This window comes from Podarcis vaucheri (assembly GCF_965113315.1).
Source record: "Podarcis vaucheri genome assembly, chromosome: 3".
NCBI classification, from domain to species: Eukaryota; Metazoa; Chordata; class Lepidosauria; order Squamata; family Lacertidae; genus Podarcis; species Podarcis vaucheri.
This window is the reverse complement of record NC_138761.1, coordinates 12,704,115-12,727,188: the sequence shown is the minus strand read 5'-3', so window position 1 is coordinate 12,727,188 and position 23,074 is coordinate 12,704,115. Positions and strand designations below refer to the sequence as shown.

Sequence of the window (23,074 nt, the reverse complement as noted above, 5' to 3'; positions counted from 1 at the left end):
TGGGAGTTCAAGAGGTAACACGCTTTAGTGAGCAGGGAGAGTCTGTGGCAGAGAGAAGTCCAGAATCAGAATCACAGGCAGAAGCAGGAAAGGAGGAGGGCCAAGAGGGAGAGACGAGTCAGCCAGTGAAAAAGCAATGGTTTCTCCCCGCCTTGCTGCAACAGACTCCCCTCCCCCTTGGTCTGAAGAGGCATGAAGCAGGAGGAACAAAGATAGGCCCGTAGGCGTAGTCTCAGATGCTTGGGAAGGACCTGGGGAGAGGAGGAGGCTTAGGCAGCTGTGGGAAGGCAGGGACCTCCAGTCTCCATAATTGCCTCATAGGGGCAAGACCTACCAAAGCGTTGTTGTGCGCATTAGGCCTGGCACTCCTGAGCAGGTCCTGTTTTTCTAGTAAAGAGTTAACTTCACTGACATCATATGATTTATGGCTGATTTGCTCCTGACCCTGTTTTTGATTTTTTTCCTACATTTCTATGTTTTATTGTATTATGAAAAATGGTAATAACAATCTTAAAAATAAATAAATCCAAACACCAAAATCCCAACAGTAAAAACAAACAAATAAACCTCCAGTACAGAAGGGTAGGATTAACTGACTGACGTGGACAAGTTTTGTGTGCCTGCATACAACCCCTCGTATGAAACCGCTTTGCTCCCGAATCATACAAGCAGGGAAAGAAACTAGGAAGTTGCAGTGAGTCACAGCTTTCCATTACGTGAAAACCAGGACTTAAAAACAACCAGATTCAGAAGCTACTAGCGAATAAAACCTTTAATTTTTAATGTTTGAATTTCAAGTCACCTCTACTCTAGCCTTGTAGAATTCAATATCGTGTAGCCTCTCCTTATACCGACTGACTTCGCTTTCAAGCTTGTCAACCCTGATTGCCTTCTCTCTGAGAGCATCAAGTTCATCACGGTACACCCTGGCAGAACGGGCATCTGAAAGCAAATTCATATTCTAGCAAACGAAACAAACATATTTAATTATTAATTATTTTGTAGAAGAAAACATTGACATTACAGATCTGCAGTGAGCAACACTGAGTTTTCATGCAAGATGGCAAAATTAAAGCTTGGAGAAAGACACTAAGCTATTCAAAATACTAAAGGCAATGAGAAGCAAAACACAAAATGCATTCAGATCCATGTACGAAATCTGCATGCGTTGCATGCAATTCAATCCTATGCATGTTTACATGGAAATAAGCATGACTTCAATGAGGTTTGCTTCAAAGTAATTGTGGAGAAAACTGAAGCCCCGATATATTATTAATCTCATTATTTAGCTGGAAATTCGCCTTCTCACTGAAATTTTGAAACAATTACTGTAACACGATTGCTAGTTTTACAGAAAAGGTGGTAATCAAATAATTATCTTAATCCCAGGATAACTGTGTTATTTCTTATATGTATATAAAAGTGTTGAGGCAATTTCAATGCTGTAATGTTCCTCTTCAAAGGAATTATTCCCTTGATGAGACTGAGTTGTCCATTGACCAGTTTCACAAACATGCTCTGCTTGCTTTAAGCTCAATTAAACTGTAGGAATCAAGTTATGTTTGATGACTTGTCATTAAAGTCTGATGAAGTCAGTAACAACTCATTATAAAAGTAATGCCAATTGTTTTTTCAACATGTCAGTTTTATTCTTCCATGTTTTTTGGAAACACTTTTCAACACAGGGTTCATACAATTTATAATATCATATTGGCCAAACATTTGAATGATCCTCAAGTAGAGCAGGAAAATACTGTATCCAAAAACACCAAAATATGGACTTGAGGCAGAACCCAGAGCTCCTTAGCACAAAAACCTATTTAATCCAGGGTCCTAGCTTGGAACATGACAACACATGTAATTAATTAAACTGATAAACACAAATAAATATACTTAATCTAAGCACAATGGCCTGAGAAGTTATCTTTCATTTCCAAACCTCTTGTTGCAGTCTTTTCAATTCAACTTCAATTTGTTCCAGTTCTTGTTTACAATCCAGTAACTGTTCAGTCTTCTCCTCACTAAAAATAAAATTATTTAATTGAAAACAGGAACTAAAGAAGAAAGGGACAGAACAAAATGAATAGACTTCCCCTTCATAGTTCACACCAGAATTTATACTTCAGATGCCCATAACCCCTGAAGAGTGCTTTTTGTTTGTCTTTCAAAAAAACCCAACCTCTCGATTCATCAACCATGAACAAGGAAGAGCTGGGAGTGTGCTTAACTCTCTGCACTCTAAGTCACTTCCCCCCAACCCCCACCAGCACATCACATGCATTTTTTAACTTGATGGGGGAGAGTGGTCTGGGTTGTTCTGAAGCAAAAACTGCAGGCAAGAAGGTCCCCTCCCTGCTTCTATGACTTTTCTTGACAATCCACTTTCCTTTAGTTTCAGTACTCCCTGTAGGTTTGCAGCTTAGTGAGTACAATTTATCTAACATCTTTCTCATGAACACAGGCTTGCTCTTTACCTGGGAATCACAGATTTCTTCAAAAGCTAACAGCATATCAAGTAAGACAGTGGTTCCCAATTAACTAGGATCCCCTGCTTTTGAAAATGTTGATATCTCTGTTATGTGAATGGTACCAACATACCCTCCAACATATCCCAGCACAAAACTATGGTGCACATTTTCTGGGCTGCACTCCTGTGAGAGAGCACAACGCCCAAAAATGCGTGTTTTGGGGCCCTGCGATCTCATGTGGTTTTGGGCACTGTGAAACAGTAAGTTTGGACAGTGTGTGTGTAAATGTATATACCATCCTATACCAGGAGGTCTCAAGGCGGTTCACAAAATAAAATCAAAATATAAAACCACAAAATAAATAATCAAACAAAAAACAAAAAACAGCAACACAATAAGCCCCCCTCCCCAGTTGACTAGTATGGGCCATGGTCTATGATTCTATGACCCCCTGGGTGGGTTACACTGGACCCCCTGGGGTCTGTAGATTACCAATTGGGAACCACTGCAATAAAGGATATTAGCTCTGCTTTTTTAAACCTAATAAAGAATTGTATAAAGCCTACAAGCATATATGAAATATCAAATGGATCAGATTGCCTACTTTTCAAACAGAAAAGTTTCACCTGCCAATTCCTTAAGCTTGAACTACTACTAAAAAGCAGGACTACAAAAGTTCATTAAAAAGCAGGCAAACCCTAGTCAACAGTCACGTCATATATGCTTTATTTTCAATGTCTAATGCTCAAAATGTCAATTATTATCCTCCGATCTACTTCTGCAAGGATGGGTAAATAAATGTTCTCTTCCTATCCTTATACACACTCAAAAGAATCCAAGTTTATTATGAATTTTTACAAGCCCAATGGAAATTTAATTCAAGCTTCATCAAAATGAAGATAAGATATCCAAATTATTAAATATTAGAAAATCACAGTCTAAATCTGACATTATATAAAAGATTCCGTGTACATAGGGTTAAATTTGAGAAAAATAACTTGCAAGAATACACACAAATATGTTTTTATAGTAATTGCTCTTTAAATCTCCATACATGTGGGGGTTTTTTTATGAAACATTTATCGCTGAAATAAAACAATTCCTTCCAGTAGCACCTTAAAGACCAACTAAGTTAGTTCTTGGTATGAGCTTTCGTGTGCATGCACACTTCTTCAGATACACACGAAAAGCTCATACCAAGCTCATACACGAAAGCTCATACCAAGAAAGCTCATACCAAGAACTAACTTAGTTGGTCTTTAAGGTGCTACTGGAAGGAATTTTTTTATTTTGACTATGGCAGACCAACACGGCTACCTATCTGTAATTTATCGCTGAAGCACTATAAGACCCTTCAGTCATCAACTTTGTTGTTTAGTCGTTTAGTCGTGTCCGACTCTTCGTGACACCATGGACCAGAGCACGCCAGGTACTCCTGTCTTCCACTGCCTCCTGCAGTTTGGTCAAACTCATGTTGGTAGCTTTGAAAACACTGTCCAACCATCTCGTCCTCTGTCGTCCCCTTCTCGTTGCTCCCTCCATCTTCCCCAACATCAGGGTCTTTTCCAGGGAATCTTCTCTTCTCATGAGGTGGCCAAAGTACTGGAGCCTCAGCTTCAGAATCTGTCCTTCCAATGAGCACTCAGGGCTGATTTCCTTCAGAATGGATAGGTTTGATCTTCTTGCAGTCCATGGGACTCTCAAGAGTCTCCTCCAGCACCATAATTCAAAAGCATCAATTCTTCGGCGATCAGCCTTCTTTATGGTCCAGCTCTCACTTCCATACATCACTACTGGGAAAACCATAGCTTTAACTATACGGACCTTTGTTGGCAAGGTGATGTCTCTGCTTTTTAAGATGCTTTTTAAGTCATCAACTAGACAAGAATAAAAGGCATTGGGACTGTAATCAGGGAACCCTCAGGAAAATCCTGGGATGTGGAATAGGAAGCTGCAGCGAGAGAAGAGAATCGCCAAAAATCTGGCAGAGACAGCTTGCCCAAGGTGTCTCTGCCCAATTTTTGGCAATCCTCACCAAATACTACAGTTCACAATCCTCAGAAAAGACTTTTCAATTAATGCAATAGGGAGGAGGTTCCATCATTGTGTGTTATGTTGTCTGTTATAAAAGTACTGCTCTCTTTCATTAAACAGGCTGTGCTGACCAGAACGAGCAAATGTTCAGTATAGGAACTTGAGGAAACTGAGTGTTACACATTTTAGGGGGGAGCAGAAAGACGTATTCAGGACTCTACTTGCATTCTGAATGGATGGGATGGGGAGTTGAAATAATATATATAAGTGTTTAAAAGAGCTGTGACTGAGATATGAAAAATGCAAGAGAGATAAAGAATTGAAAATACTGGTAAACGCTATTGCAGTTAGTAGAGAAAGCTGTAAATGGAACCAGAACATGAACTCTGAGAGGAAGGGACATAGATCAGAAGGTTATATCTATGTTCAATCCCAGGCATCTCCAGGTAGGCTGGAATTGTTTCCTGCCTGAAACCTTAGAGGCACTGCTAGTCAGACTACGCTGACTTGAGGGGTCAACATTCTGACTTGATATAAGGCAGTTTCCTAAAATAAGTACAGTGGTACCTTGGGTTACAAACACTTCGGGTTCTGGAGGTCCGTTCTTAACCTGAAACCGTTCTTAATCTGAGGTACCACTTTAGCTAATGGGGCCTCCCGCCACCACCGCATGATTTCTGTTCTCATCCTGAAGCAAAGTTCTTAACCCAAGGTACTATTTCTGGGTTAGCGGAATCTGTAACCTGAAGCATCTGTAACCCGAGGTACCACTGTATATCAGTTTCTTGTTGTATATGCAATTTTAAGTGCAATGTAATTTACAGGGTACAGTAGTACTAACTACTAAAAACAACTTAATCAATAAATTTAGCATTTTATTTGTAACTTTTTTTGTAAATAAATCCAACACACTGCAAACGTGGTAACATGCTCTCAGTGATGTCTATACTTCCAATTGTGTGCTTCAACTACAGTATAAAATGATTTGTTTTTAATTATACAGAATGCAGCAGTGTGCACTGTTTAGTCTATTAACTGCCAGTCAAATTAATAACAGCAATTTGCATTAATTTTCCTAGTGCAGCTGTTTACAGAATATCTTGAGTAAGCTCCCTTCAACAGACATGTAATAATCCACACATCAGAAAATGAGATCTGTTTCTCTTATATTCCAGTGTTCATGATGACTAAAATATATTACTTTGTGTATGCTGGTGGGGCGGAGAGAGAGTTGAAGTAAGATAACAATTAACTCTGTCAGTTTTAGACGATATAGTCAAAACTCTTTTGTAAGAATTACATCATTCTTAGTATACTTAGCAGGTATAGGCTATCCTGTAAATGTCCCAATATTATGTTTGTCCTCTATTGTATTATTTGATGAAAACCACCACTGGAACTCACCCAGACTATCACTGCTGCAGTCCAGTGCAAAATCAGTGATGAAACACACAACAATCAACCAAAGTGAATTCACTAACGTTATTAATATAATTAGATGGAATCTGAGCAACATCATGTGCTCACAACTGTTTCAGATAAGTACTTGATATATAATAAACTTTTGACTGGCAGTTGGGAAAGAAGTTCTATCCTGGATTACCCTGTTTTCTTAGTCATTCAGTCTCTAAATTTAAACGGGGTTGGAGTTGCCCAGTATGCGTTGAGCTTTTGCTAGTATCTTTGCAACTCTGTTCCATAACAAAACTTGAAGATGGTTGAATTAGTCTTGGTAACAGGTAATAATAAACCTTACAATTTATAGTATGTTTGAATTACTTCTCTCACACAATTATGGGGATGAATAACTGAGATTTTATATGGGTCTATTAAGGCCACTCACAGAGTTCATGGCTGGGCTACAATTCAAAACACCGGTCTGCAGTTCCTACAATGACAATTCAACACTAACTCTCAGATTTGAGTGCTATTGTCTTGGAAAACTCAATATACATGCTATAACCTGTTCAATGAATGGCAGGATAGGACTTTATCATTTGGGAGCAGGATCATAGTTGTCAAGCAGCCCAGTGTATGAGACAAAGCAAGTGAACACACATGCACGTGGCTGGATTCCAGAAAGCTCAGAAGGCATACCACTCAAAGGGGACACTCTGTTAATAGCCCAACTGAGTGGGGTGTCATCGAGCTGACCTCAGGCACTGGAATAAAGGCACACCCTCCCATTATTCAAATGGCAAAGTTCCCAGCACCATATGGCACACATCAGAAAATTAAATAGAAGGCCAGACAATTATAGAACAGCTGTTGGGCAACTTAGGTTAAAGCTGATAGAATAAGCAGAAATTTCTTCTAACACAACACCCTGATTTGAGGGATGTGGTGATAACACTTGTTTTTACGGATTTTTTAAAACCAAAAATAAAGTTATTTTAAAAGACTATTGTGGCATGATAATGGCAAACAAATGTATAGCCATCCAGTACAACTGTTGCTGAGTGCAAAACAACTTCATTAACCTAAGCTGACCCCACCAGGGGCTGTCACCTTCTGCCAGCTATCGTGCATTTGCCACATATTTTGCAAATAAATCCTTTACTTAGGAAAACTGACACAAAACCGATTTGTTTGCAGACTCAGAATTGAGTGTATAATATCCAAAGTTTAATCTTACTTAGAAGGCTTACTTCATTGTCAGTCACCAATAAGTATTCAATGTCTGGAAGAAAGGAGGTGACTGGTTCCAGGTTAGACCCTTGAAAATCCTAGCTGATAAAAATTGGCGGAAATACCCTAGAATTTGGTATAATAGACTTAGATAGTGGCTTCTGGCAGTAGATTTCAAAGTCAGTGGGATGGGGTAAATTTTAAAGCCTTCATTAGCCATAAACCAAAAAGTCCACAGTCACACCTCCAAGGAGAATCTAGAAGTGCAGGAAGCTTTGTCGCTTCATTACAAATCCCCAAAAGCTGCAGAGAAAGTAGAATAACTAATTTATTAGGATCAGCTGTCAACCATAAAACAACCATGGCAAGGATGGTGCTGTCATCCTGCTGTGACAAAAGTACCAGAGCTGTACTGCCCTAAATTCTTGTTTCTCTATACCACTGTTCATAGACATTTTCTGCCTCCAACTACCACCCCTTTAGGTAATTTTTTTTAAAGTGAGCTCCAGTTCAGAGCAGTCTCGTATTCTTATATTCAAGAAATGTTTTAAGGCCACACAGCTGGTCAGGATTGCCAAATTCTTCCCCTATGGAAGAGAAAGGGGAATGACAGACCAAATGCCAACTTAAAAACACCACCACCAACAACTTCTTACAAATTTGTCAGCTAACATTTACTCTTAACCTTTTGGGATAAGGCTGTTAAATTAGTAGCCATTTAGCATAACTCCAAAGGTCCAGTGTTCTCTACAGTCCAAAATCTCTCAAAAGAGCCTTTACAGGGGGTTGGACTAGATGACCCTCTGGGTCACTTCCATCTCTGTGATTCTACAATTCTATGACCTTTGAGTGGTAAGCCTGCCCTTGCTTAGAGATACTCCCTTAATCTAAAAGTTATTTACCCACAACAAAAGACAGCACAACAGGGATATATAAACATAGGGACCACATCCTGCAACAAACTCAGGTTCCAATGCTTTCCCCGAATCTACGCAGAAAAGCCTGTACTTCACACCACTTCACAAGCCATCACCAAAAGACTGAGGAACTTTTGATACTGACCTTCAGAAAAGAAAAATGATTGCAAGCCTGAATGTGTGTGCAAAGTGCTTGCATATCTTTTTATAAAAATACTGATCTCATCCAGAAATTCATTCCTGCAAAACCACCAATACACCATTGGAAAAGAGAGGAGCCAAATTGCAAAAATGCTTATATTTCTCTGCGTAAGCACAACAGAATTATGCTGCAGTTCTACATTCATATAACTGGAAGTCATATTGAAGTCACCAAGTGACTTATCATTCAAAATCTACACTTGTTTACTTGAAAGTTAAACTCAAACACCCTGACCCTAGGAGTATTGTAACTGAGATAAGACAGAAGGTGAATTTGGAAGTGCTTATAAGAATGTAAGATACTTTAAGCATTATTTTCCATCTTACCAACTATATGAACTGAAAATAGGCATGAACTGTTAACTAACCACATACACAAGTCTGATACACAACTACAGCAGCATGTATAACACAGATACTAATATAAAACCTCACTCAAGCTAAAAAGGCTATTTCTACACTACTTCCCCAAGGGCCCACAGTTTTTCATTACTTCACAGTATACTTACAGCTCTTGTCTAAGCCTTCTGATCTTTGCTTTGGCATCTGCTAGTTCCACTGATAAGTGCTGCCTACTTTCAGTGCGCTTCATGCCTGGAGATCCACAAGGTGATTGTGCTGCTGATGCATGAGGTAGAAAATGAAGAGAGTCTCGTTCTTCAGAGAGTTCTATGATAGTCTAAGATACAACATGAAATCTTTGATTACCACATAAGCATGTCAGAGCTGGAGCCAGGTGTAGGTCAGCAATTGGGGGGGGGGGGTCACCCGAGGCCAGGGCAGTTAAATTTTTATTTAAGGAAACAAACTACAGCTCACACCTACTGGTCTCAGCAACTCTTACTAGGTCTTGCCCCAATGAAGCAATTGCAAGGACTGAAGGCCTTCCCAATGTCCACCAGGACTTCTCCTCCCCAGGGTCTTTCCCATGCAAGCTCAGGCTGTGCCTGCACACACCCACTCTCTGTTCTGCCTGTTTCATTTCTCTTTGAGTTCAAGGAGAGCAGCTGGATGCAGCAGGAGGGGGAGACTCCCTGGATTCTTCAGCAGCTTGTCTCCACTCTGCCTCTTGGCCACCCTCTGCTCTCTGCCACAGATTCCGCCTGTTCACTAAACCCTGTCACCTCTCCTGCAGCTGAGACCTCCTCCTTCTTCTTCCAGTCTGCTCCTCCTCCCTCTGACCAATCATCATTGTCCCACTGCCAATCCCCTGAACCTGAGCCTTCTTCCCTGGGGGTTCCTTAAGGAATTCCCCAGCTGGTGCTCCCACTACTCCTCTGCATCCAGCCAGTCCATGACACTAGATAACTGATTTTCAATATTCTTGCCTCTGAGTCCATCAGTAGGTGTGTGTGAATTTAACCCATATTTTTCAAGGCCAAGATGCTCATCTGCCAATACCACTCAGTTTAGAGAACTAAGAAGACGACAATTAAAAATCATATTTCTGTATTCTAATGGCAGCAGTAATAGCAGGGGAAGAGTGCTACGTGAACTTCTGAGGAGTGCATCAGCACTCTGTTCATTCACTTAAAGCCATAGTTGGTTTTAAGCTATGGTTTAATGTGATGTGCAAACAGGTCAACCGTTGCTTTTAGCTGCCAGCTATTTTCAGCACTAAGGCAAAAGCTGGTAGTTGTTTTTAAAGAAGTGTAATATTAAAAATATAACCACTGAAAGGGGCCACGTGTACCTACACATCAACAAAATCTACAAATCTATCAAATTTCAGTATTGCAAATAGTTGAGCAGTTATACTCCCAGGCTTTTTTTCTAATTAACACACTTCTTTAATAACTAAAAATCCATTAGCAGAAAGGGAAAACTAGTATGACACATACCTCAGAATGTTCATCTCGTTCATCTATAAGCCTTTTTAAATGCAATGCCATATTTTTTAGGAGAGACTCAATACAGTCATGTGACAGAGCACTGTCATCCATCCACTGGAGATCAAACACATTTTCCTGATTATGAGTTACCTGCATATGATAAATAACAATAAAGTGAAAACTGTGCTATTTGAATAATAAGACTATGAAAAGATGTGCTAATAGAATGTAACCTAACGTGGAGCAAAAGATTTGAAGTCCACGTCAGCTTTAAGAAACAAAGATTCATAACCTTAAATACATTTTAAGGAACATTCTGAAATCCGTACCACTTAGTCCAAGAAAAATCCAGTGATTTGGGAATAGTTTCACATGGCTCATCCTTCAAGAATGAAGATATTGATTACAGCCTTAGCAGCATATCTTATTTTTAAATAATTTTATTTAGCACATTAAAACCAGCTCTGTTTAGAAGTAAAATTGCTGTAAACCACTTAGAGATTTTTTTCTATTAAGCAGTCTATAAATCAAATATATAAAAAAACTAATCCATTTTATTTTGAAAATGAAGGCTTCCTCAACTGCTATTCAGAGCTAGTGGTAGTTAACACAAATACTGCACAGATACCAACAACAATAACATCTCTTTAAACCATATCTGAATACCGTTAGCAGTCATGTATCTATCTAACATACCACCTTTATGGCTTTTTAAAGTTGAAACTAAAATTGACTCATGAACTTCTTCTCCCAAGACTTTTTTGCTCTTATCTTGTGCACACTCTTGTTCACTCTTTTTAAAATCACAATACAGATAAACTCTCAAATTCTTCAATTGGTTTGAATCTCCCTTCCCTAAAATTACTGAAATGCCATCTTGCATTATTTCATTATGATTAAAGTTGTTACCTAGGTAGGTACTTAGTATTAAAAGATGAGAAAGACTTGTTTCAGAAACATTTAAAATGTATTTTTTCTAATTTTACAGAGATTTACAGTGTGTTCTGTGTAGCATACTGGCTTCATAATCTGTAGTAACTATAATTTATATTCTTCTGAATAAAAAATAATCAAGATGGAAGGCTGCCTCCAAAATCCATATATAGAGAAGATTTTAATAGTAGAAAACCAGATAATACCTCTTGTATATGGGCAGCAACAGCAGCTCTTATATCAAAGTCTAAACTTTGAATTCTTTCAATGAATTCTTCTTTCTTCTGACACTAAAACACACATATTAACCAAAATTAACACTACATTGGTTAAACATAATAGCTCAAGAAAACCTAAAATGTTATCTGTTAGGCATATTGAAATATCTAAAGATTTCATTAACAATAAACTGAGTACCTAGACACAACAGTTACATTCAGACATCATACTAAACTATGTGAACAAGTCTAGCCTCCTCCTAGATTCACACACTTCCCTCTTTTCCTTCCTCCATGTGGTTGGAGGAATTCAAAAGCTTTTGCTTCCATTCTTGGTTAAACTACAGGACCTGAGCACAACAGCATTTTCCCCTCTCTCTGCATACAGAAGGTCCCAGTTTCAATTGCTGTCATATATCCAGTAGGAATGGAGAAGATTTCTGTCTGAACAACCTCTGCCAGTTTGGTTGAACCAGTACTCTGACTCAGTATAAAGCAGCTTGCTACCTTTAAGTGAATATCACGGGCAGTTGTATAACTGAGAGCTCACCTGAACTGCACATCCAAGGAGGAGTAGGAGCAGCTTTTTTACTTCTTCAGTGCCTTGCTCTGAAAATATTAGAAAAACAGCACACTGTGTACATCTTTAGATAATCATTATTTGTACGCTACCAACACCATTCTTTACTTTTTGGTTAGGACTAGCGCTCCTAGGTGCTATACTCCTTTCTGAAAAGAATAAGTACCCTTTTCGCTAGGAACCCATGATCACTTAGGGTGGCTAGTCTGATTTTAATGTGTTGAAGGGCTCTTTGTACAGGTCATCCAGGTAAACATACATGTGGATGGATCTCTTCCATGCAGAAGTGTGCTACCACTGCCACTATGAGTTTGATGCAGACCCTTAGGGCATGGGATGGTAATGCAATCCCTTGTAAGCAAAGTCAAGAATCAGGAAATTCTCAGTTCTAAACTTGTCTGTTATGAGCTCACGAGACAGTCTTAGGCAAGCTACTGCCTTTCATCCTTAGTCTTCCCCTGTTAATACTGATTTACCTTACAGGATTATCATAAATATGATAATGAATGGGAAGCCCTTTGAACACCTGAAAATTTGATGCAAATGTTGAGTTCTAAATATTTAATAATAAACTTAACACTGAATGTCTGTTTTAATCTGAATATACTACTTACCTGAAAAGGGATTTTTGCCAATTATCAAGATGTTTGGCAAAGGCATCATAATCAATTGTTGCAATGTCTCCTATAGAAATGAATGTAAAGATTTACAAGAGCTATGCGAAGGATGACCACACCATCCATAGGTTAACTAAAAACACAAATATACCTAGGCTGATTTAACATATACCTAGGCTACAATTCTTTATCTATACTTACCTAGGAGTAAGCCCCAATGACTTTAGTACGTAGGACTCCACTGTTTGAAGCGGATTTAGGGCAGTGTGACCATTTCTGCCTCACTGGGTACTGAGCCCTGGTGACAAAGCAGGGCAGTACAACTATGATCTAGTGAACTGCGCAGAACGGAAGGCGGGGACCATTTTTGGCCTTGCACAAGGCGCCACTTAAATTTGAAATACCAAAGTCCGTACCTGGTCTAAACCATATATAGGAGGCTGCACATATGTTTCTGATTCCAATTCAAAGTGCTACTTTCAACCTGCAAAACTCTATTCAGTCCAGGATCCCATTATCTAAGGGAATGTGTCATTAGACATGGATGTATCCAGTCCCTACTATCATCTTCTGATGCCCTTTGCTCTATGAAATGCACTCTCCAACACTTACATCCTTTCGGTGGCAGATTAAAACGTGCCTCTTATCCCAAGCATTTGAGAGAATACTATCATCATGCTTTCTGTGGGTTTTTTTTGGGGGGGCGGGGTACTGTTATTGTATACTTGGTGGTTGTTTTTAATTATGTATGTAAGCTGCCTAGAGACATTTTGTATTAGACAACAAATAAACTGAATTAATAATAATATCACTGATGTGGGAGGCTGTCTGATACATGCACTAAGCATTCCTCCAGGAACAATTTGTAACCTTATAATAATAAAAAACCTCAGAGCCACCTGACTAGTCTGCATTAGGTCCACCAGACACTCACAATAAACATGAAAAATGAACATTTGTTAACTTTAATGTGCATATAAGACTGAGACAAAAAATTTAAAACCCAGTGATTGCTCATTAAGTATGAAGTTAACAAATTAAAAACAGTATTATATTCAAGATATAATTGATAATAAAAGTAATTTCCTCCACTGATCAAGGTCTAGGAAAATTTAAAAATGCAGACTACAGACAGACAAGAATGCACTGTATCACAATCGTCAGGTCAACAAAGACTACAGATATAGTGCAAATTTGCTTCAACCCATGTACAGTATTGTCCTGGAATGAATTTTTTTTTAAAAAAGAAAACAAGTACAATTTATGTGTTCCATGAACAATCTCATGGAAGTTGACCTGTTCTAACTATACAGCCACCAGTGTGCAGCAGTGGTAATGAGCGAAAATCCTCAGTCTAGACAGTGTTGGTGTGTATTCCCTCTAACATCTGGAAACCTATCACAGCAGCTGCTAACACATACACAGATTTGGCAGCACAAGACTGTTTTTCTATATTACAGGGATTTTGCCATATGTTCAATAAAAATGTCCAAATTTATGTTCTGCATGATTAAGAGAGCTGCCCTCTTTTCTTTCAGCTGTTGTACAACATATTTTGACACAGTTATGAAGAAACTGATAATCTAATTCTCAAAGCAAGATAGGATTTTAAGTAGATAACAAAATGATATAACAACAGAACTGAATCTAAAGGATGCTGAAATGAATTTAATATAATGAATTTAAGTTTACATTTTCTATACACATAAAGCTGAGTCATTACTGGGAAACAAATCTAAGTTCCATAGTATAAAATACTGATCAGAAAAAGATGAGCTGATGGAAGTATTAGCTACATCCAAGCAATTAAGGATCAGACAGCATTTAAAATACATTCAGCTGGTTCCAGTAAGTCATACTCAAGGGTAGACCCTTGACAACAATGGACTCATTAGTCACGCCAATTAATTTCAATTGTTTTAGTCTGAGTATGACATAATAAAATATAACCCATTATACTGAAATTTTATAGTTCTACCAGAAAATACCAGAACATGAAGATACCAGAAAGGTAAAGTGTTCCTTCTGGATGAATCAACATTCTGACACTCCAATCACAACACTCCTGTCATGGAAATCAATTATTTTAACCTGCTCTGCCTTCTAAATTTTAGTATTGTATTTAGGATACTTTTCAACTCAAAAGAATGTTGTTTAGGTGCTTTGACAGAAATAAGAAATAATGGCCATCTATGACAAGTATACAAAAAGATGTGGACATGCACCCATCAATGGGGAGAGGGAAGACGCCCAAATTACTTACCACTCTTTCACAAAGAGATGCTCTTTGCACCTCTCAGCTGTTTTAATGGAAGTGAGGGTTGATATCCAATCCCGGCCAACAGGAAGGAGAAAAGCAGTCTCTCATTCACTGTGGATTTTTGAGCGGATATTTGTAGGGACCTTTCACGTCCACCAGTGTCTCCCATGGCACCCTCAGGCACTGTGTTAGTGATCCCTGGTTAAATGTGAATCAGCAGAATGCTAATGCACACAGCTTGCTTTGCTCCTCCCCAACTGTTGGCACACCATCAGAAAACAAGTCAATTTCTAGCTTCTCATGACATTCAAACCTGGGCTCATGGTTTGTTTGGATAGTAGCCAGGTTTGGATCTCTTGGCTTGTTTGCCGGCTGCAAGGCAGAAGGAGCATGGGTAGAGCAAAGCAAGCACTATTATTAGCTGCATGCACCAGCACAGTGAGTTCTTTGGGTAAACCACAGTTTACTTTTAATCATGTTTTAAAGTTACCTGCTAACTAGCTCACTGTCCACTTCAAATAGAGACATTCTGATTCATTATGGGTTTCTTAGAGGAAAGGAGAAGAACAGCAGCACAGCAAACCAAATTCACAATTTAGACAATTGTGTCCATATTAGCTTAGCTTTGTCCACAAAACACATCTTTACAAATGCTTTTTAAAAGAAAGAAAAATCACTTACCTGATAGTATGATTTTATTTGCTTCACCAAAATAGATAAATTTTGAATTCGAAGTGAGGCATCATTGTTGATTTTCTTATTTACTCTTTGACTAGATGCCTTAGGGTTGCTGAAATAAAACAAAAAAGTAAATGCAAGAAAGTTCATTTAGTTGAAATTCACAAGGGGAAATTTATGTGTCAGCTAAGGAGAAAGACCAGTTACTAGTTACTCAAATATAAGTCAGATTCACAAGCTTTTTGGTGGGGGGGAGGGCGCGCGATAATAATGCAAGCACTTGGATAGATTACTGTGCTCTCATATCTATAGAATCATAGAATCATAGAGTTGGAAGAGACCACAAGGGCCATCGAGTCCAACCCCCTGCCAAGCAGGAAACACCATCAGAGCACTCCTGACATATGGTTGTCAAGCCTCTGCTTAAAGACCTCCAAAGTAGGAGACTCCACCACACTCCTTGGCAGCAAATTCCACTGTCGAACAGCTCTTACTGTCAGGAAGTTCTTCCTAATGTTTAGGTGGAATCTTCTTTCTTGTAGTTTGGATCCATTGCTCCGTGTCCGCTTCTCCGGAGCAGCAGAAAACAACCTTTCTCCCTCCTCTATGTGACATCCTTTTATATATTTGAACATGGCTATCATATCACCCCTTAACCTCCTCTTCTCCAGGCTAAACATGCCCAGCTCCCTTAGCCGTTCCTCATAAGGCATCGTTTCCAGGCCTTTGACCATTTTGGTTGCCCTCCTCTGGACACGTTCCAGTTTGTCAGTGTCCTTCTTGAATTGTGGTGCCCAGAACTGGACACAGTACTCCAGGTGTGGTCTGACCAGAGCAGAATACAGTGGCACTATTACTTCCCTTGATCTAGATGCTATACTCCTATTGATGCAGCCCAGAATTGCATTGGCTTTTTTAGCTGCCGCGTCACACTGTTGGCTCATGTCAAGTTTGTGGTCAACCAAGACTCCTAGATCCTTTTCACATGTACTGCTCTCAAGCCAGGTGTCACCCATCTTGTATTTGTGCCTCTCATTTTTTTTGCCCAAGTGCAATACTTTACATTTCTCCCTGTTAAAATTCATCTTGTTTATTTTTGCCCAGTTCTCTAATCTGTCAAGGTCGTTTTGAAGTGTGATCCTGTCCTCTGGGGTGTTAGCCACCCCTCCCAGTTTGGTGTCATCTGCAAATTTGATCAGGATGCCCTTGAGTCCATCATCCAAGTCGTTGATAAAGATGTTGAATAAGACCGGGCCCAAGACAGAACCCTGTGGCACCCCACTAGTCACTCTATAGAACCTTCAATAATGGGAGCACTTTGTATATACAAACAAACAAGGCTAAGAACAAAGAAGGAAGGCCAGATAGACAATACTTGTGTTCTCAGATCCCTTATATGTGTCAGGAGTCCAGATAAAAATACTAGCTGAAAGCCTCAGTTCCATTGCTGTAACTAGGACTGCAAGGACAAAATGCTACACAAGCATAAGGATGGGGAATACTTCAGAATATGATTCACAGCTCTCATGTCTGGCATTCTAGTTAAGACCTCTTAGCAAAATACAGTCTGCCTAGCCTCCATTCATTCAGGGAGGCCAAGACCTATAACTCTTGCCACATTTGTGTATACAATCTGAGATATCCCATGATTATGTCAAGACGGCCAGGGATAACCCAAGCAAACTACTTTTTAATTAAAACTATGCCAGCCTCCAAATAAATATGGATATGAGAAACTCAATCCATTGATTGTGCTGAGAAGCCTGTCACTCAATCCCCACCTACCAGTTCCAATACCATAAATAAGGAATATGGTGCCCCTATTCCTTGTCCCAATCTCTGACCATCTGAGCAACCCCACATCCAAGTGTACTGGGATTCACTCCAATAATCTTTCATAGATTAGTTGGTTTTTCAATAAAAAAATTCCTTCCAGTAGCACCTTAAAGACCAACTAAGTTAGTTCTTGGTATGAGCTTTCGTGTGCATGCACACTTCTTCAGATACACTGAAACAGAAGTTGCCAGATCCTTCTATATAGTGAGAAGGTGGGGAGGGGTATTACTCAGAAGGGTGGTGGGAATGGGAAATTGGCAGATAGCTGAGATGAGCCTGTTGACGACTCTTAAGGACTGCAATAGGTCTTACAGGAAAAGGCAAGGGGTGAGAAGGTGAAAAATGGCTTAGTCATGTATAATGAGATAAGAATCCAATGTCTTTGTTCATACCAGGTCTCTCCATGGTTTTAAGTTTGGTAATGAGTTGCAATTCTCACTATATAGAAGGATCTGGCAACTTCTGTTTCAGTGTATCTGAAGAAGTGTGCATGCACACGAAAGCTCATACCAAGAACTAACTTAGTTGGTCTTTAAGGTGCTACTGGAAGGAATTTTTTTATTTTGACTATGGCAGACCAACACGGCTACCTATCTGTAATTGGTTTTTCAATGTTTGCTTTTTTTCTTAAGAGTAAAATTAACCCTTTCCTTAGCCTTTTACTTTTCATAAAGAATGCAGTCCCAACACCTTTCCCCCCAAATGTAAAATGTGTGACACTTAAAGTAACAGCTTCATAATGAGTCCCAGCATTTTTTTTTCTAAAACAAAAAGCACTGAGTGCATGCATTATGCATATGGGGAAAGAACCCTCATCCCAGTTTACCTTAAGTCCACTTCATGTGCAAAATTTGAATTGGTGCAAGATGAAGCAGCAGATGAGGAAGTAACAGAAGCAATTGATCTGATATGCTGCCCCTTGCATCAATTCACCTCTATGATTTTGGAAGCTCCTGGGCAAGAGGCTTGATAAGCAGGTACTCCAACAATCTCTTGCCCCAAGAGCTTCCAAAATCATAGCGCCAGCCTTGCCAAAAGTACTCAGCACAGAGGAGGCTGCCCACTACATCTGCATGATTAATGGCTCTAGCCTACTGGAGAACAATTCTGACATGTCTCTGCTTTGTGTGTAATTAGATCAATTGCTCCTGATAGAGATGCAGCAGAATTGGTTGCCCTCAGGGAAATGGGAACAAGCTACTCTATTGGCTTTTCTTTCTTTCAAACAGGAAGCACATTCAGAATAATTAACTCATGCAGAAACACAAGGGAAACCTCTACCAGTGGGTAGCTTTTGTTCTCACACATTCTTAAGAAGACTCTTTACTGGTTGTGAAACTGTGTGTGTCCAAAATTAACTCTGGAAAAAGACCTGTCAACTATAAGAAACATTACCACAGAGGGAGGAAAGGGTTCAAATGTAATAACCAAAAACATTAAAGCTCTAGAATTTAGGAAGCAGAAAAGAAGAGCCTCACATAATTTTTAAAGTGTATCTCCCTAGCTTTCACCCTCTTCCTCATAGCACTGTATTAAAATTAATCACAACATGGAAACAGCCATGAGATTCAGATTAACATTTCTTCTACTACAGTTTTCGTCTGATAGAGAACATTGCAATATTGTGATTACCCATTTTTTCAAACCCTGACTTTATAAAACAGAAGAACCAATACAAGATGCTATGTAGAACAAAAAAAAGGTGTTCATATAATTAGTATTTGGTGGAAATGCTCTCCAAGAGATAGTATTTATTAAACTTATTAATTTCTCCCAAAAAAATGTAACTCAAAAGCAACTTACAACATCAGCAAACCAATAATGCATACATTCAAACCAGCATAAAACTGGTATTATACTAAGAACCAGCACCTAGGTCTCCCGAATACATAGCTTCTATCTGTGTGTCACATACATAAACTAAAAATAATTGCATAAAATTTAATGGAATTCACTAACATAAGATATGGAGATCACCACTAATTTAGATGGGATTAGCAGACTTCACAGAGAATAAGCCTAACATCACCAGCTACTAGACATTATGCCTGTATGCTACTTTCATGATCAGATGAGTAGCTAGTGGGTAAGAAGAACAGGAGGCTAGTAACAGGTAGGTAGCCGTGTTGGTCTGCTGTAGTCGGGGGGGGGGGGGAATTCCTTCCAATAGCACCTTAAAGGTAAAGGGCCAGTCGTGTCCGACTCTGGGGTTGCGCGCCCATCTCTCTTAAGAGGCCGGGGGCCAGCGCTGTCCGGAGACACTTCCAAGTCACGTGGCCAGCGTGACAAGCTGCATCTGGCGAGCCTGCGCAGCACACGGAAACGCCGTTTACCTTCCCGCTAGCAAGCGGTCCCTATTATCTACTTGCACCCGGGGGTGCTTTCGAACTGCTAGGTTGGCAGGCGCTGGGACCGAAAGACGGGAGCGCACCCCGCCGCGGGGATTCGAACCGCCGACCTGACGATCGGCAAGTCCTAGGAGCTGAGGTTTTACCCACAGCGCCACCCGCGTCCCATAGCACCTTAGAGACCAACTAAGTTTGGTCGTGTGCATGCACACGAAAGCTCATACCAATAACAAACTTAGTTGATCTCTAAGGTGCTACTGGAAGGAGGCTAGTAGTTAGTAGTACCAACATGTTCTGGTTGTGGTTTGCTGCTGTGGGACATAGGGTACTGGATTACAGAGGCCTTTGTCTGATTCAGCAGTGGCAGACAACAAAACCAAATACCAGTAAGTATTTGGATACAAGTTGTAAATCGTATTGGCTTTTGGCAAAGCTTTTCAACCTAGAAATGCCTGTTTTAGATAGGATGAGATGGAGAGTCTTGATTCTGTAGTAATCAAAGTGTAAATGTAAAGGCAGCTACCATCTCAGCTGTTACTGATCAATTACAGCAGAAGGCCCAAGTCTTTGTAGCAGTAGCTACCGCTAGACAGAGGAAATAGCTTTTCTTGGCAGCGGTCAAGGAAGGATCTCACAGAAATTCTAGAAGCCAAGACATGCAGCTGAAGAAAACTCTTCCCATGAGTCTGGCAGATGTGAGTAGGAAGCAGCAATTATTTCTGATCCCAGTGGAAGGCCAACATAACTGAAATCTTAAAACCTGCAGAACTGCAAATAAATAATCAACACACTACCCAATAAGGCAGGAGGAAAAAAGAATTCAAAGTGCAGTACTGAACTTTATTTATTCTCTGCACCCTCTCATTTCGACAGTGGCCTCAGGCTTTTGAATCAGTTCCCAGCAGAGCTGTAGCAATTCACCCCTTTATTAACCTTCAGGAAAAATATAGGTCTCGTTTATTTAAGCAAACATTTGGGATCTAAGCTGCAGTTATATCATCTGACTTACTTCGAAATTGACTATTTTTTCTCTTTAAAAATTGTTAGCTGCCTCAAAGGGTGTCTTGCAAATGTTTTTAAGAAAGAAAGGTTTAGGCTGCAATTCTTCACTCATGGAACAAGCAGGGGCGCAGGGCGCAGTGGGGAGTGACACACACATGTAACCAAAAGAATTTTGAATATTTTTACCACCGACACCCAGCAGAGAAGGCAAGCAGGTTGTAAGTGGAAAAGCAGCCTGGTTCATGCCACCATACACACTGTTTCCCACCCCTAGTCACACACGTGTTGAGAATTGCTGCTTTTTAAATATTAAATTTATATACCACCCTTCATCAAAGGATCACAGGGCACTTTACAGTATAAAAACACAAAAATACATACTATAATAACCCCACACACAGTTAAAAGGTCGTAGTTTGTTTCATCAGCCAAAGGCCTAGGAGCAGAGGAATGTTTTCACCTAGCACCTAAGGTATGTATATGAAGGTGCCAGGCGAGTGTTCCCGGTGAGACCATTCCACAAACAGTGAGCCACTGCAGAAAAGGCCCCGTTCTCAGGACTAGATAATTCTCTGGACACCACCTGAGATCTGTAGATTTAAGCTGTAATCCTATACACAGTTAGGAGTAAGTCCCATTGAACTCAACAGGACATGCCTCTGAGTAGACATGTATGCAATTGCTCTGGTTCTCTGCAAGCATGTATTAGAATCAAGTTACAAAACCTACAGAGGTTCAAAGGGTTTGCTACTGATGAAGTATTCTTAGGGCAGTTCAGATCACCTTAAGGATGAGGAATAGCGGCAGAGGACTTCTTCCTCCTCAGCAGAAGAAACCCATTTGTCTAGTTCTCGGTTTTGTTTCCTCTTCCATTTGTTGGAGAAGCACTGCTTTAATTTTCAAGTAAATTATGTGATTTCTATATTGGCATTTCTCTTCCCCAGTGATGGGCACTGCATGTTGCTCCCCCCTCCCAATATTCAAGCTGTATATATGGAATACACTTGCTGCTGAATTATGAGAGGCTCTATCAGTATTGACATTCTACTGGTTTTTGAAGACTCACCTGTTTGCACAGACACTCTCTTGACTTAAATCTGTTTTTAATTACAATACTGTTTTAAAAAATCACTGCTTTTGATATAGTAGCAATGTCCAGGTAACACTATGTATATTCCTCTGAACTGCCATCTTAGAATTAGTAATTTTAGGATTAGCAAATGTGCATTATTCACACTATTAATTATTAATCAAGAGTGAAAATCTGAAAGTGGGACCCATGTTTCAGGTTATGAGTCATGTGTGCATCTGGACCAATTGAAAATCACAGTGGCTCTAGATGGCTGTTCTACTAAGCTATCGCTAATGGAGGAAGACTTAGAGGAGTAGGAAGACCTCGGCCTCCATACATCTTGGACTGCTTCTTGAGGTATGCTCTAGAGCAGGGTGGGGAAAACATATCTCAAAACAAACATAGTAACTTATTTGTGCTGTCCATTGATTTTAACAGTGTAATATGTGATGCTACTTTTTTAAAAAAAAAAACTTTTCAGTTCATAGTGTCAATATTAAAAAGCAGGATCATTGCTTCTGAAATATTTCCAGTACAAAAATAGACCTACACTTTATGGGATTACAGAAAAATATCTGCATGAGACAAACATAAGTTGCCAGTGGCAATATCGAAAGTCACACTATATATATTCTAAGGCAATGAATCCTACATATCTGAATAGCTCCTTTTGTAAGGTGGAAAATGAGAATGCTTCACTGGCAAATAGCCTAACAAAATAGGGCAAATTTGTCTAGAAGTCAATAGGCAGCCCAGCAGTAAAAGATAGCCTTAAGCAATTTTACATTTAAAAGCAACCTACATATGACAAGTTACATTAATTTCAACTGGAGGAGAAACAGACAAGAGCACCCACAATGATAATACATTAGTTCAAAAAGCATAGTAAATAGAGGGGAGTCTGTTATTCTCAAATGCTATCACCACTATAAACTACAGATTCAGACATCACATAATCAGGGATTAGGTATCTTTTTCATGCAACAAAATCTATCACAAATAAATATGAAGCCATTAAGCTATCAGATTTCTAAATCTAACCAGACAGCAAATCAGTTGTGTCTTCTCCTGCCATCTGTTCAATGACGGTACTTAATGATTAAACCAGACTCATTTATACTAAATTATTAATTTAAAAATATATATTTATACTATAGTACAAATACAACCTATATTAACCACACAATACATGATTTGCTTGCGAGACTGACATACGAACTACATCTATCATTCGAGAAACACTCTTGTGAAAATCTATCTCTAAGGCTGCAGGCCTAACCACACCACAGAGTAACTCACGGGAATCAATGGGGCAAAATTCTGAGTAGACATCATTAGAACTGCAGCTTAAATGTCTCAGAAGGTCACTAATTTCTACATATCAAAACCCTGAAAACTTTAATGGTTTCAACAATGCTTCATAATGTCTACAAAGATACATTTTCAAATT

General features: G+C 39.4%; 1 protein-coding gene across 4 annotated transcripts in view; it reads right to left on the bottom strand.

Moving 5' to 3' along the window:
- CCDC88A (coiled-coil domain containing 88A) overlaps positions 1-23,074 on the bottom strand; it is an 82,524-nt gene that overhangs the window by 43,941 nt on the left and 15,509 nt on the right. For all 4 annotated transcript variants that reach the window (XM_082217188.1, XM_082217185.1, XM_082217186.1 and 1 more), the window contains exons 3-10: positions 15,370-15,478; positions 12,426-12,495; positions 11,782-11,840; positions 11,220-11,303; positions 10,090-10,230; positions 8,758-8,927; positions 1,940-2,021; positions 803-961 (exon numbers count right to left, since the gene is read on the bottom strand). In XM_082217188.1, the coding sequence (XP_082073314.1) occupies positions 803-961; positions 1,940-2,021; positions 8,758-8,927; positions 10,090-10,230; positions 11,220-11,303; positions 11,782-11,840; positions 12,426-12,495; positions 15,370-15,478 (874 nt within the window). The remainder of the gene's footprint in view (positions 1-802; positions 962-1,939; positions 2,022-8,757; positions 8,928-10,089; positions 10,231-11,219; positions 11,304-11,781; positions 11,841-12,425; positions 12,496-15,369; positions 15,479-23,074) is intronic.